The sequence below is a fragment of the Poecilia mexicana genome, unplaced genomic scaffold (genome assembly GCF_051168715.1).
Source record: "Poecilia mexicana isolate PSO_F unplaced genomic scaffold, ASM5116871v1 scaffold_22, whole genome shotgun sequence".
NCBI classification, from domain to species: Eukaryota; Metazoa; Chordata; class Actinopteri; order Cyprinodontiformes; family Poeciliidae; genus Poecilia; species Poecilia mexicana.
The window spans coordinates 23,681,094-23,695,574 of NW_028263391.1; the positions used below are offsets into that span (position 1 = coordinate 23,681,094).

A 14,481-nucleotide genomic window follows, 5' to 3' on the forward strand; every position below is an offset into this window, starting at 1 on the left:
TTTCTGCTACACATTAAGAGTAAAACATCACCTTTCCTGGGCGGAAGAACACTTTGGTTAGTCCAAACTTGAAGTCTTTTTCATTTAGTCCCAAAGCTTTGAATAAAGCCTGTAAAGGATCAGATCGACAGTCAGTGATGCGTCATTAAAACATTTATTTTAATCACTTTTAAACAAGTTAATCGACAAACAAACAGAAACAGAAGAGCTGACCTTGCAGAAGAGTCGAGGATTCAGCCGTGTGAGTTTGTCTGGCATGTAAGCCTTGTACATGTTGTAGAGTTCGTGGAATGGCGCCCTGGAGGGGAAGCCGCCCTGCATCAGGTCCAGAACCGAAACCATCCCTAACAGGTCCAAACACACAGACAAACCTTCATTTATCCAGCATGCATACAGCAGAACGTCCTTTAAATGTTTGTATCAGGATGAATGGATTCGGCAAATTTATGTCCGACAGAAGCTTTTGTGCAGCATTATTAATCTATATAAACATGATTTTTAGCAGCACAACAGTTCAAGTGATGGTTTGGTTGTGAGTTTATGTTTGATTAACTGATTTTTACTTTTTTTTTTTCAAAGTTGCATCAATGCAGTGACTTACCAATTCTAGGAGATTTAATCACAAAATAATAAAATTACAAGCATCTATTTACTATGACTGAGGGCCATGCTAATAAAAAATAAATAAATAGTCAGGATAAAGTCATAACATGATAAGAATAAACTCATATGAAAATAAAATCATAACACTACAAGAAAAATGTCAAAATAATACAAGAATAAAGTCACAATAAAACCAGGTTAAAATCATAAAATTACAAGAATAAAGCTGTAATATTATAACTTTATTCTTGTATTTTTTTATTTTTTTACTTTCCTAGAGTGGCCATAACAATTCATCGTAATTTAGGAGCAAAATGGGTCCAAATTAAAAACTTGGACAGAGTCACAGGTCAGATTTAAACATTTTACAAATAAAGTTTTTTCTTCTTTCTCTTCACATAAATAGAAGAAAAGCCACATAACAAAAGCAGATATGAAGTAAAAGTGAAATAAAAAAGTCTTATGTATCTTTATATCTCTATATTGTTGATGTGAAACTTAAAAACCTTTGTGGATAAAATCCCAAAGCATAACAAACTTGTAAGAAAAGTTAAGCTGTAACGCTTTCCACAGCTTTTTAATTTAAATTAATCAAGTTTGAAGAACTGCAAGTAAAAATGTATATGTGCATTTTATCGTTTATATAATTCCTGAGCTGTTTTTTTGTCATAAACTTAGTTTCCACCTGAGCACTGCAGCTGTGAGAGGATCAGCGCTCCTTCGAACTGATGGCTGACCATCTTCAGGTTCGGTTTCACGCAGCGAATGAAGCTGGAGCCCTGCACACAAAATGAATCATAAGAAGATCCAGTTATAACCACCAGCTTCATTTTTAACTCGACAATGAGAAACTCTGGACTCACCGTGCTGCGGAGCTTCTCAAGGAGCAGGTTTAGTTGCGTCTGTTTGTGCAAGAAGAAAAACTTTAGGCAGAAGTTTTAAAATAAGAGTGATATGCAAGAGGGAAAGATTTTAAAATTAAATAAACTGTTCAAGGAGAAAAAAGGATATATTTCTCCAGAGTCCAGAGTTAATTTTGAGAGATGTCACAAAAGTGAGCAAGAGAGATCATATTACACTGCAAAAACAAAATCTTATCTAGTTTGGTCCAGTGCAAATAACTTAGTGCACTAAAAACATCCAAAAGCTTGTTGTAAGTAATAAGTCCTTAATATTGAAGTACTTGTTCCACTGGCAGATTATTTCACTTATAACAGGAAAAATGTCTTATTTCCTCTAGTTTTTAATTTGCTTTGGAGATGGTATTTTTGTAGTGTATTGAGGAGAAATGTGTAACTTTCCAAATTCTACCTAAATTAAAAATAAATACTAAATTATATTTTTGGTTATTCTGTTATTTAGTAAACAGAAATGATTTTTAACTAACCTAAAACAGTTTGGTCTCAATTTTTGGCTTTTTCATGCTGTAAGTGAAATAATCTGCCAGTGGAATGAATTATTGACTTAAAACAAACTTTATTTCTTGCTGAAAAGTTACTTTTAAATTGATTTTGTGTTATTTCAAATGTGCAAAAGTAGTTAAAATGAAAACTAGGCCAAAAATACTTTTGGTATTTGATTTTGTGTTTTTGCAGTGTACATCCTGAGTTACTACAACAGTTTAATAAAATCCCACGTTACGTTTTTAAGATCTTAAGTTGTTATGGAGGATTTCACAAATGTTCCTGAGTTTTTCCTTCACATATTTAAAGTTTTTTTTTTTGTGAGATCTTGAGTTGCTTTTTTCAGATCTTCTAAAACTTTTTCTTGTTTTGCAAGAAGCAACAATACTTAGAGATTATTTATATGTAGCTGATTTGAATGAAAGCTGATTTATTCTAATAAAACAAAGAACAGCTGTTGTTTTATTTTAGTTTCCGTTGCTGTTGCTTTAAAACTCCCTGTTTTTATACCTCAAGCTGACTTTTTCCAGATCTATCCACCAAGGAAGGTTTTCTCAGAGGAAAGAGGTGAGACTGGAGGAAATCTAAGAGGAGCATCCGAACTAAGGACAAGAAACTGAGAAACAGGAAGGAGAAGGGAAAGGAGATTAGAGTTAGCTCACTTTCTACTAGTCTGAAAAGAAGCTTAGAGAGATTAGAGGCAGCAAATAAACAGAGAGAAAGTGAAAATGGGTGGATTTCACATTCTGATTTCACAAACTAACTTTGACAAAGTTCCTGCTCAAGCAAAACCAATCAGATATCTGTAAATTAAATACTTCATGTTTAAATCAGATCAGGAAATTTATTAAGAGACAGAAAGTAAAAACTGGACACACTTACATATAAAACTAAACAATAAAAGTTCATTCTATAGTTTGAGATAGATTAAAACTGCTGTGCTTTATTTTTGTCAGTCCCTCCAGTTTTAAGCAATAGCAGAAATTTACGCAAAATCAACGACTCACGCTTTTTTTCTAATGCATAGTTGCAAGTTTTTTGCAATTTCTTTTGCAAAAATGATGAAAACATTGGGTTTACATGATTCTACCTCCCACCTGCAGGTGGCAGTATGTTCTACTCCACTGCTGCCTCAGCCTTTCTTAATGTCAACGTCAGGGATCGATGTGGCGAGTAAAATAAAAAAGAGCTATTTAAATCGCTTAAATAATAAAAATTTCTCATCTTTTTTTCTTCTATATGTAGATTTTGGATGAGTTTAATGGAAAAAAATATCACAAAATAATTCCTTGCACATATTTCAACAGTAGCTCCACAATTTCAGTGATTTTTATTGCAAAAAAATTTACAAAACAATCGAGAAAAGCTGGAGGGTTTGTTTAGGATGTGTTGATTAAAGTACCGCTTACTGCAGGAGCCATTTGTGGCCCTTTTAAGAATAAAATCATCATTGATCAGGTTATAGCTTCTTAATTAGAAAATGTTTGTCATTTAAACCGTTTCTTTTTTATTAGCCACAAACCTTTTAGTCAAAATCAGACTAACCCTGGATAAAATTCTCCTTTTTGTAACTGAAAACATTTTATGGAGCACCAAAGTAGAAAACATTTGGTACAAAAAGTTAAAAATAAACACCTGAGGCTTTTTCAGATCTACAATAATCTTTTCTACTTTGCTTCACTGAAATACAACAGCTTTAATTCGTTTTTTGTGACGGCGAAAATGAAAGAATTCATGATAAAATGATGTTTGACTTTAATTTGAAAAAAAGAAGAGAAAATTGTGACCTCAGAGTTTTTCCAAGTTGCCGATTGGTGCAGAAAGGGGCGACCTGCGCCACTGACCTTGAATTTGTTGCCGACGCTGATGAAGCCGAGTTTGCCCGCCTTCTGTTTGGAGTCCTTGGAGGTGCTGGAGTTCTCAAACAGCTCTCGAACAAATTTGTCTTTTGATTCACACACTAAACTCTCCAAGGACATGTGGAGGGCGTCATTATTCTTCTCCACGAACCGCGTCTGTCAACACAAGCGCATTCGCATTCATTTATGTAGTGGAAGGCTTCGTTTGCCACATACTGATGGAGCGTTAAACCCAGTGAAGAATGGGATACGTTCTGCACATACCAGCAGGTTTCTATATGTGACGGAAATATTCGATAACTCAAAATATTCACTACCACAAACGTCAGGATTTGACACACCAACTCAAACTGACGCGTTTTGGATCTATAAATTTACACATTCCTCTTTCTACAACAATCTGACTTATTTTTTGTTTAATTAAATTAAATCAATTAAATCAAAGTCTAATTTTGAACATAGCAGTTGCCAGAACTATTTTGAGCAAACATTTCCGCCTGTCTAAGGTTGGAGAATCAACCGATTAATGAGTTGGTGGACAATACAGACATGAAATTTTCAGTTCAAAGCTACTAATTCATCCCAGAGGGAAAATACACTTAATTTTAACACGATATTTTGTGATAGTATTGTGATAACAATAAAAGTGACAATAAGAAATATTTATAATTATTTTTTAGACCCACAAACTCAGATACTTCTCTTGAAAAACATACCAATAGGTAAATAACACAGAAAGTGTGATTTATGTCTCTAAAAAGCAAATTGTATCTGAACTTCAACACATTTTTAAATGTATTGATTTTTATTCATTCTGTAGTTGAACAAATAGTGGAACAAAATTGTAAAATTACCAACCTTGACAGTTTTGGTGGGTTTTAAACATCATTAATTAGAATTTATTGTGACGATAAATCAGAATTTGTTTATTTTTCATCATAAATTTGTTATAATGAAAAACGATGCGATGTTTCTAAATCTGATAAAAATTTCACAGCAAGTCTTAAAAATTGCTTAAATTTCTGTCCAATCATATCGAACCCAAACAAATTTGCAAACCATAGCGGCAAAAAAATATTAATCTCAAAAACGAGCAAAGCTGGTAAAGATCCTCAGACCTTCAGCTGCAGCTGTTCAACACCATTCAGCTCATTTTCCTTCACCTTTACACCATTTCCTGTTGCTTTGTCACACCAAACCTCAATAATACACATTAAAGTGAGGAAACTCAAAGGGTGTGAAAACTTGTACAAAAACAGCAACTTCTGGTAAAAAATATTAACGTTATAAATACCGTTTCATAGCAGACGGCTCCTGCAAAGTGGCGGATCATAAAACCTTCGTCGTCTCGAAGGTTCCTGTGGATCGCCAGCTTCGACTTCCTGGGCACCTGAGCGGGAAAGGAAACACACATTTTGGCTAATATCATCCTGGATTGGAGGAATTTTTTCCAGAACTGTTGTTATGTCCTTGGTGTTGAGGTGAGCAGAGAGCTACACTTTAAGAATACGCGCATCCTTTAAAACTTAGTTCAAGGATTCGTTGTACTTATTCAATGAGTGTGCTTGAATAGCAGGCTCAAGAATTTCTGAATGCCACTTTCATCTTGTTGAGTTTAAGTGCTGTGAAAGGGTCCAAACATTGATCATTCCAACCAACAATGAAACAGAAAAAAAAAACGGAGGCAGAAATTGAGGGAAAATTGAGGAAAAACGAGCCTCTGAAAAGCTGCAGAAGACGTGCAGTAGAAATGTTGGCTCACAGCACATTCAAACTTCATTTTTCACCCTATTACGTGCACAGAATAGTCTTCATTTAAGAGACAACAATGGCATCGCTGCAGCCAGCCACCTCTAATGGCGGGCTTGAATAAGTGTCAAGGCTAGAGTCTTTAAAGAATTTCATGTTGGCAGATAATCAGGCAGACTGGCAAACAATATGGACAAAGACGGCGACCAGGGAGGGACTGGGACCGTGCGTCACTCAGAGCTGCAAAACTGATCACAACGACACCAAGAACAGAACATAGACTCTCTGCATTTAAACCTATGCAAACCAAGAGACTCAAAAGAATCAATCATTGCAACTAAACAGTGAAGTGACGATGTGCGACTTCAGTACCGCAAACCTAAAACAGATTTGATACGTTTGGTTTAGTTGTACAGAAGCTCAGACTGATTGTCATGATAAGAAATTTTTCAAGTAATAAAATGGAAATGCAAGATCAATGAACTTTAAATTCTAACGAACATTTAACACTGGAGCAGGAAGACATTTTAAAGATGCAAAATAAATAAACAAAACAACAGAAACAAATAAAATGAATTATAAAGTCTCAGGATGCAAAAATATCCTTCAAAAAAAGGACAAGTTGAGACCAAAGCAGCAGATTAAAGACTTTTATCATCCAGTTCTTGGTAGAAAGAGAGAAAAGAGAAAAACTATAAATCCCACAAATGGAAATGATTGATCTGTTTTTCATCTGTCATGTGATTAATTGATTATTACCAACAACAACATTGCATTTGTTAACCTACATACATTAAATAAACATGGTGTCATCAGAGCATATTTTATCTTTCAATGCTGAAATCATTTCTCTTTGGTTTGCTTAATCAGAAGTGGAGAAACATCTGTAACGTAAAACATTACCCGTTTCCAAAATAATCACAACTTGCCAAATACTTTGCTTTCTTTTAATTGACTCAACTTAAATAGATTAACTCATTAAGCATTTTTTAATCCAAAAGTTCCACTTGTTGAAGATGAGTACGAACCACAAGTGGATGAGAATTAAGTTGTATTCACTTGAAATCCTTCCAGAAGGTTTTGTTTCACAGTGAGGTCACGTCTTCCCAAAACACCAAAAAGACCAGAAATGAGGCCAACAGAAAACAGTCCAAATGTCTGACCGTCAGTCTGAAGTGATCCTTGTGTTTGGTGTGAACGGCCGAAGTGAAGTGCTGATCGCTGGCCTGAGGAAGCCGGTTCTCCTCATCCAGGATGTCCAGGATTCCCACCAGCTTCGCCTCCACGAGATCTGGACAGAAATTTAAAGATCCACCACAGGATTACAGCTTCTGTTTACACTTAACGTCCAGTAACTTATGCTGAGTAGGGATTATGATTGGCTTTGCTGATGTTGTGAGACATCAAAGTTTTACGTCTTAAACGAACCTTTCAGACGAGTTTCAATAAATTGGGTTCATGATTGAGAAATTACAAAATCACAAAATGTTTTTCTGACTTTGGGATTCATTGAAACTTCCACTGCTCATCATTTCTGAATTTGATTATTTAAAAAGTATAAAACATGTTCCTGGATGCTCATTTATACACATGTTTGAATTATTCATCCAACACGCTGTTCAGAGAATAATGTTACAGCCAAGGACCTTAGAAAAATTAGCATGAGCAAGCACCTGTGCATAAATGCAGAAGATTGATGAGTGAATTAATGGCCATCCCAAACGGTCATTTGCAAGTCATAAATGTTATTCACTGCTGTCAGTTAGCCTCACACCTGAATAATCACAACCTTTGAAATACAAATCAAACTCATTCACCTTGGTACGTGGACTACTTCAACTCATTAATTCCAGGATTGATTCGAGGACAAACGGAACCAAAACAAGAGGCGTAATCTGAGCTCCTCGCGGCGCTGAGGGGCCGTAAAACCCTCCGACACTCAGCGCACCGTCTCCCTTCAGTCAAACAGACACGGACGCTTTGGGAGGAACAGGAAGTCTGCGTTTCTGCATGTATCGGCTGTGACGCGGATCCCAGAGGACGGATTCAGGTGAACGCCGCGTGGCTGGGCGGATATGAGGGGCGAAGTCATTTCAACACTTTATAGAAACATTATTTCTTAGCTTCATTAGCGGCATTTTCTAAAAATATTAGCATGCATGTAAAGCAGAAGTGATAGTTATTGTAAATGGACACTAAGATAACATTTAATATTTTATGTATTTGTTACTTTAATTTCCATTAGAACTGTACATAAATAAAGCAGCATTAATACTGTAAAATTTGGTTTCCGTCTAATTCAGTACTTCAGACGTGTCAGAAATAAATAGAAAGAGGAGAAAAAAGCATCAAGTGATAAACGATCTCAGGATTTCAAGTTAGCTGCTCAACATCTTTATGTTGCAATAAATGCTTTTATGTGCAGCATCAACATTGTTATTCCATAAAGTTGCGTTTTAAGTTGGTCCAAATTTTTCATTTTCACCTTCCCACTGAACCAGCATCATTCTGTCTCATTTTTCTTTACTACTGAGCAGCGGTGTATTTGGGGGATTCCTCTGAATAATTCAGGTTTCTTCTTCCTAAAATCATTGCTGTGAAGCACATAATTAATCACAACTGAACAGTGTAACTGAATCTACTGCAAATTAATATGCAAGAAAACAAATTAGTGCAACAACTTCAGTGTACCGATGCGTATTTTACTTTAACAGAGCTGATGATGAATTTACAAACTGTAATAATGATTCCAAATGTTCATGTAAATAAATATCCTAAAGGTTTCAGTCAGAAACTCACCAATGCAGTCCTGGTTGTCCACATAATGCACCTCGTTCACCCCCAGCCCTTCCCTCTGGTAGAGCTCCTGCTCCTGTTACCACCAAGACACAGAAATCAAACACTGAAAGAAACTCTTCCAGGTTTTCAAACAATCCAACAAGCTTCAAACTAACAACTTCTATATAATAAGTACTGAGCAGAACCAGAATTGACAGCCACTAATTAAATGACATTACAGGAGAGGAAAAAAGCTGAAATTAGCACTCTAATGGGAAAGCTCAAAGGAAATGTGGGCGTAGAAAGCGAAAAAGAAAGCAGAGTGAGAGAAAAATCGTCCGCATGCAAACAATGTTTCCTTTTTTTGCGTTTGGCTCATCACCCACCTCTTTGAGGATGCGTTCGTTGAAGAACTGCTGCAGTTTCTCATTGCAGTAATTGATGCAGAACTGTTCAAAGCTGTTGTGCTCAAAGTATTCTGAGGAGCAAAAAACAGAAGATACATTTCAATTAAAGCCCTGACAAATAAATGCAAAGCTGATAGTAATTATAGGAACGAGGAAATGAGTTTCTCCAACAAGATGCCTGGTGAGGAGTGTGTTTACGCATCATATTAGCTAAATTAAAAATCAGGCCACACACACAGGCAACATCCTCCTCAACGAGGCACAAGAGAAAAGAAATGCAGATTTTGGCAAATTACAGGTAAAAGGTACAGCATAATACTAAGGCTGTTGAAGATAAAGAAAAGGGATTAAATTTCTGCTTTTTTTAGGATTTTTTTTTACTTTTGGAGTTCAGAAATAAAACAAAAAAAATTTAAAGAAAATTCCTGAGATTCATCTCGTTATTTTTTCCCTGAAATTTAAACTTTGACCTTCTTGTTTTTTCTAGAAAATTTCTGAAATCAATCTCAACATTTCTCAGATATTTTCAGAATTTTTCTAGTAAATTTGTGAGATTAATTTACATTTTTTTGACTTTTTTTCTTCCATATATTTGACTTTTGGAGCTCAGAAATCTTCAAGTTTTTCTAGAAAACTTCTGAAATTAATTTAAAAAATTAAATTTTTTTTCTAGCAAATTTCCCACTTTTAAGACATTTTAATGTTTTTTTTTCCTAGAAAACTTTTTTCCCCTGTTTTCCTAGTAAACCAGTGTTTCTCAGAGCGGATCTGTCGTTACCAAACCCGGCGATGTCCAACACGCCGATGAAGTTGGAGGACGCCTGGAAGGGGAAGCACTGGTTGACCCGTTTGACCACGTGATCGAAGAGGCGGCTGTACACGGCCTTGGCCAGCGCGTCCCGAGCATTGTTCGCCTGCTCCACCTTTAGAGGAACCCTGGAGGGACACAAAAAATGGGGCAGTGAGAGAAAGTCTAACTGGGACAGCGCCGCTCTGTTTTCACTTTTTCCAAATCAGCCCCATTTCTAAAGTGGCGTCTTTCAAGTTGCTTGGAGCTTAATATTCCAGCTAGGAGTTTAGTTTTAAAAGAAACCTGAACTTTGAACTCTACCTGAATCTCTAATGGCGCTTTTCTCACCATTCATGTTCGAATTATTCACAGAGGTTGCCTGATCTCACAAAGTGCAGGTCAAAGAGTTCGACTGAGCTGTCCCAGCTGGGAAGAAGCTGAATTTTAATTTAAAATAGCCCCTTTAGCCGTTTTATCTCTTTTCCTTCTACTTCCTTTTGTTATTTGGCTCAGAAAGCCCTTCAGATACAGAAGCCCATCTAAAACAATCAGCCTGTTAGCAGATTTTCTTGTTTTTACCAAACAATTACTCTCATTGACAGTTAATTTCATCAGCTGCAATGTTTCATCTGATGAGTTAAAAGACTTTTCCCTCCCAGGGGACGCCTGGATGTATCTGCAGCTTGGTAACAAAGGGGCCCCGCCCCTCGCTCCACCTGCTCCCCAGACACCGGGGCTTCAGTGCGCTGCAGCCACGCTCCCCTGCCTCCTCAGACACAAGCTGCATTATTGATGTGGAGGAAACACTTCCAGGCCAGGCCAGCAGCTGGCCCCTTCTGAAATATTCATCTGCCAAACATGGCATCACCACCAAAGTACAGAGGAGCAGTGTTAATATCATATCCTCATTTGCATACGCTCGTTTAACTCACGGGGCATGCAGAGAGACAGATTAGGAAAAAGAGAAACATCTCCTTTAGCTCAACTCTGATTATTTCACTGAAATCACCTCAATGTTTATCCTTCTGACTGAAGCAGGACTGGTTTCCTTACTTGATAACCGTGCCTTTGGCGCCCCCTGCTGTTGTGAGCATAACTCTAGTTGTGAGGCTGACCCGCAGGTCGTCCTGGTCCAGACCCAGCAGCTCCGCGCAGAACTTCAACGTCTGGTCCGACTGTTTCTTAATGGTGCAACCACCTGGAAGCAAAAGCAATAAAGTAAATAAATAAACAACAAAACCTCGTAACCGAGGCGTCCTGATAGGGTTTTGTTTTTACTGGAGTCTTGAAACAGAGACACGACCTTCACAACGGACAACAGAAAGAAACTGACCAATAAACAGCAGCATCTCCATTTTTATTACCTCCTCAAACTAAGTTGCTGTTGAAGGGCTACAATTTACTTTTCAGTTACAAAAATGTATGAAAATACCACTTAGATTTTTAAAAAAACAATTTTTATCTACTTTGTTCAAATAAAATAATGACAAAACGCAACATATACACAACGTCTTGAAAGATTAGACTTGTCACAATATCACATCTTACTGGACAATAAATTATTGTGATAGACAATGTATCATTTTTCAGGTAATATATTGATAATAGAATAATAATGCAAGTTCACCATGAAGTTTAAAAGATATTTTAAATATCCAAAAGCAATAAATAAAACTGAAACAAAAACCAAACACAACCAAAACCCAGATATAAAGTGGAATATTGTTCAAAAAACATTAAACATCAAATCGGAAGTTGAGCTGATTTGAATTAAATGCAGAAAATAAATTTTGTCATAAAACCTGAACTCAAATTTTAGGTGCTAGAACAGAAAATAGTGTATAATTGTGGGGGAAAAAACATACATTTTAAATGTGGGTGTGTTTTTGTAACAAATAAAAACCTAAAAATGTTTCCAAACATTTGGATTTAGATCACTTCCTGATACCAACTCTGGAGGAGCTGCAGAGATTCGACTCTGAGATCTAAGTCACAAATCTGCACTTTATGGGAAGAAGAAAGCAAACATCGCTATGATGAAACATGGTGGTGGCAGCATCATGGTGTGAAGATGCTTTTCTTCAGCAGTGGAGGAGAATCTGGTCAGAGTTGATGGAAAGATAAACAAAGGTAAATCCAGGACGATCCTGTTAGAGGCTGCCGAAGACGTGAGACTGGGATGAAGGTTAATCTTCCAGCACAAAAAGTACAGCCTGAGCTACAATCAAAGGTTTAGATGAAACCAGGACCCAATCCAACTGAAAAATCTATGGCAGAACTTTAAAATGGATGTTTACAGAAACTTTGTGTCCAAATATGACAGAAGAAAAGTTGAAAAACGTAGGTAGAAATCAATATAAACTACTTCAAGATCATCAGTTGCATAAAACAGCAAAAAAATAAAAGGTGGAATTGAATGATGCTTGTAAAGCCGTGGAATAAACTGATTATCCAACCCAGGGTTTGTGTTTTTTAGAGCCTAAATAATAAAATATTCTTGATTATCGCTTGTTTCTCACCTGAGGAGCTCCCAGTTTCTTCAAAGTCGATGTTTCCCAGATGCAGAACCCCAGCGACGACCCTGAATAGGTCCAGCTTCTCCGTGTCGTTCAGGCCGATCTTCTTCATCGCCACACACATCCTGTTGAAGTCGCCCTGGTCGTCCAGCAGGGGGTCGCGGAGAGCGCCCAGCTTCACATGCTGTGGAGGAGTCAGGAAGTAAACCGAGGCTAAAAAATTCAGCTCAGATCAAGTCACTCAGACACAGGGATGCACGGATATGAAAATCTGGACCGATATTGATATAAATACTGCTGTTATGTACGATGGGGCTGCATGACCCCATGCAGCCCCATCGTACTGCTGATCAGCTGATCACTGCTGATGCCTTGCAGCACTGCTGCAGCACTGCTGCAAGGCACATGACAAACCTCCAGAAATAAATGGCAACAAGATGGAAAGATTGTTTATTTTGGCCCAGTTTATTTATGTTTAATTGAACCAATACCGATATGTTAAAACTAATATCGGCCGATACTGATGTTAGTGCCGATATATCGTGCATCCCTATTCAAACTTTACACTATAAAACTGCAAAACAGGTTTGAAATATGAAAAACAAAGAAATGCCTCCACCAGCAGAACTCAGCAAGCTTTATAGAGCAACAGGTTTATCTCTGTATGTGTTTTTTACTTTATTTTTCCACCTTTGGAACAACAAAAACAACAAAATGTTACTAAAAGAATAAAATAATGATCCATGAATATATAAGAATGGTTCTGCATCACAATAAATCTTGTAAAGTGATCACTGAAGATGAATTGTTCTTCAGTATTTAAAAAAGGAGGACATTTTTTTTTTCTAAGAGGGTGGCATAGCTGCATGTGAAATTTGCATGAAGTTCTGCAGCCGTGCCTTCAAGGTCTGAAGACAGCTGAATAATTAAGCAACACCAAACCCAGATCCAAGCTGGCATGCAAATGCAAAACAAAAATAAAATAAAAAAAACTTCATGCACCCATTTCCTGTTTTCACTAAAAGCGAGAGCATGGAAAACTCTGACGGCAAGTCAGAAAAAACACAGGAGGAAAAACAAATCACCTTATTTTCCTGTTTATTATCAGCGACGGGACAGAGAGGAAATGACATCATCAGGAGAGGAAATGACATCATCAGGAACGAATAAATCAGTTTTACTTACATCACAGGACGTTCATCATTCAATTACTGATTATGGATATTATTAGCAAACAATATGATTAACACGACTGATTTCAAATGAAGCAGTTTTTATTATTACAGATACAAATATAACCTATTAAGTTTAAAAGACAATGTATTAGGATCTCACTGAAAAGTGAATTTATTTAATTGTTTCAAGTGTTAATTCTGATTATTCTGGCAAAAAGTTAATAAAAACCCAAAATTTCTCAGAATATTTTCATCAGATCAATAGGAAATAATATTTTTATACTTTTATTTTGAAGTATCCAGACAGGAAATAGTCAAAAACATGGTGTGGAAGTCATGCAGCCAAGGTCCTTGTTAGGGAATCAAACTTTGATTAACAATAATAAAAAAACAACAACTAATGTTTATAAATACAGATATAACAACAAATGAAGGTTTTAAGAGTTTCTAATTGTTTGATGTAATAATTTTAATGAATTTTCACTGCAGAGTGATACTAAAATTAACAGCATATTCTTTTTTATATCAACTTTTCTTCATTAAGTTGTAAAATGTGCTTTTTTTAACAAAATAGTCTATAAACATTAACATTACATGAAGGAAAATGCTAATATTTTATGCTTTGGCTTTATTTTAAAACTTAAAATTCAACTTTCCCTTCCGTTACCTTTTGTGGCTAATCCTCCTTGTGGCTGATGTAAACAACTGTGTGCTGAGCAAAAACACTGCAAAAACACAAAATAAGTCCTTTATATTGATAAAAGTATTATTTCCACTGGCAGATTATTTCTCTTACATTTTCCCATGTTATAAGTAAAATAATCTGCCAGTACAACCGGAACTTTTTCATTAATATGAAGGAATTGTTGACTTAAAACAAGGTCTTCTATTCTGCTGAAGTTACTTATAAGTTAGTTTTGTCTTATTTCAAGTGTGCCGAGATATTTACTGGGCAGGAAAATAAAAATACTTTGGAATATTTTGTGTTTTTGCAGTTTGCCAAGTCAGCAGTGTTTCTGCATTGAAGCCTCTTTTTAAATTGATCTGATGTAATTTTCATATATTGTGGGTTTTCCATTAGCTGTTAGCTACATTTATCATATTAATGAACAAAATTAAAACCTTAAAATGCACCACCTTCTGTATAACAAATCTATTTTCACCAAAACTCTGCAGTTTTTACAGAAAAAATGAAATAATT

The 14,481-nt window shown here is 36.2% G+C and overlaps 1 protein-coding gene across 2 annotated transcripts in view; it reads right to left on the reverse strand.

The window, feature by feature from the left end:
• myo6b (myosin VIb) overlaps nt 1-14,481 on the reverse strand; it is a 43,380-nt gene that overhangs the window by 15,385 nt on the left and 13,514 nt on the right. For both annotated transcript variants that reach the window (XM_088002600.1, XM_088002599.1), the window contains exons 11-22: nt 12,109-12,289; nt 10,643-10,787; nt 9,578-9,735; nt 8,779-8,870; nt 8,414-8,486; nt 6,778-6,905; nt 5,160-5,255; nt 3,851-4,021; nt 1,467-1,505; nt 1,289-1,382; nt 214-344; nt 32-109 (exon numbers count right to left, since the gene is read on the reverse strand). In XM_088002600.1, the coding sequence (XP_087858726.1) occupies nt 32-109; nt 214-344; nt 1,289-1,382; nt 1,467-1,505; nt 3,851-4,021; nt 5,160-5,255; nt 6,778-6,905; nt 8,414-8,486; nt 8,779-8,870; nt 9,578-9,735; nt 10,643-10,787; nt 12,109-12,289 (1,386 nt within the window). The remainder of the gene's footprint in view (nt 1-31; nt 110-213; nt 345-1,288; nt 1,383-1,466; nt 1,506-3,850; nt 4,022-5,159; nt 5,256-6,777; nt 6,906-8,413; nt 8,487-8,778; nt 8,871-9,577; nt 9,736-10,642; nt 10,788-12,108; nt 12,290-14,481) is intronic.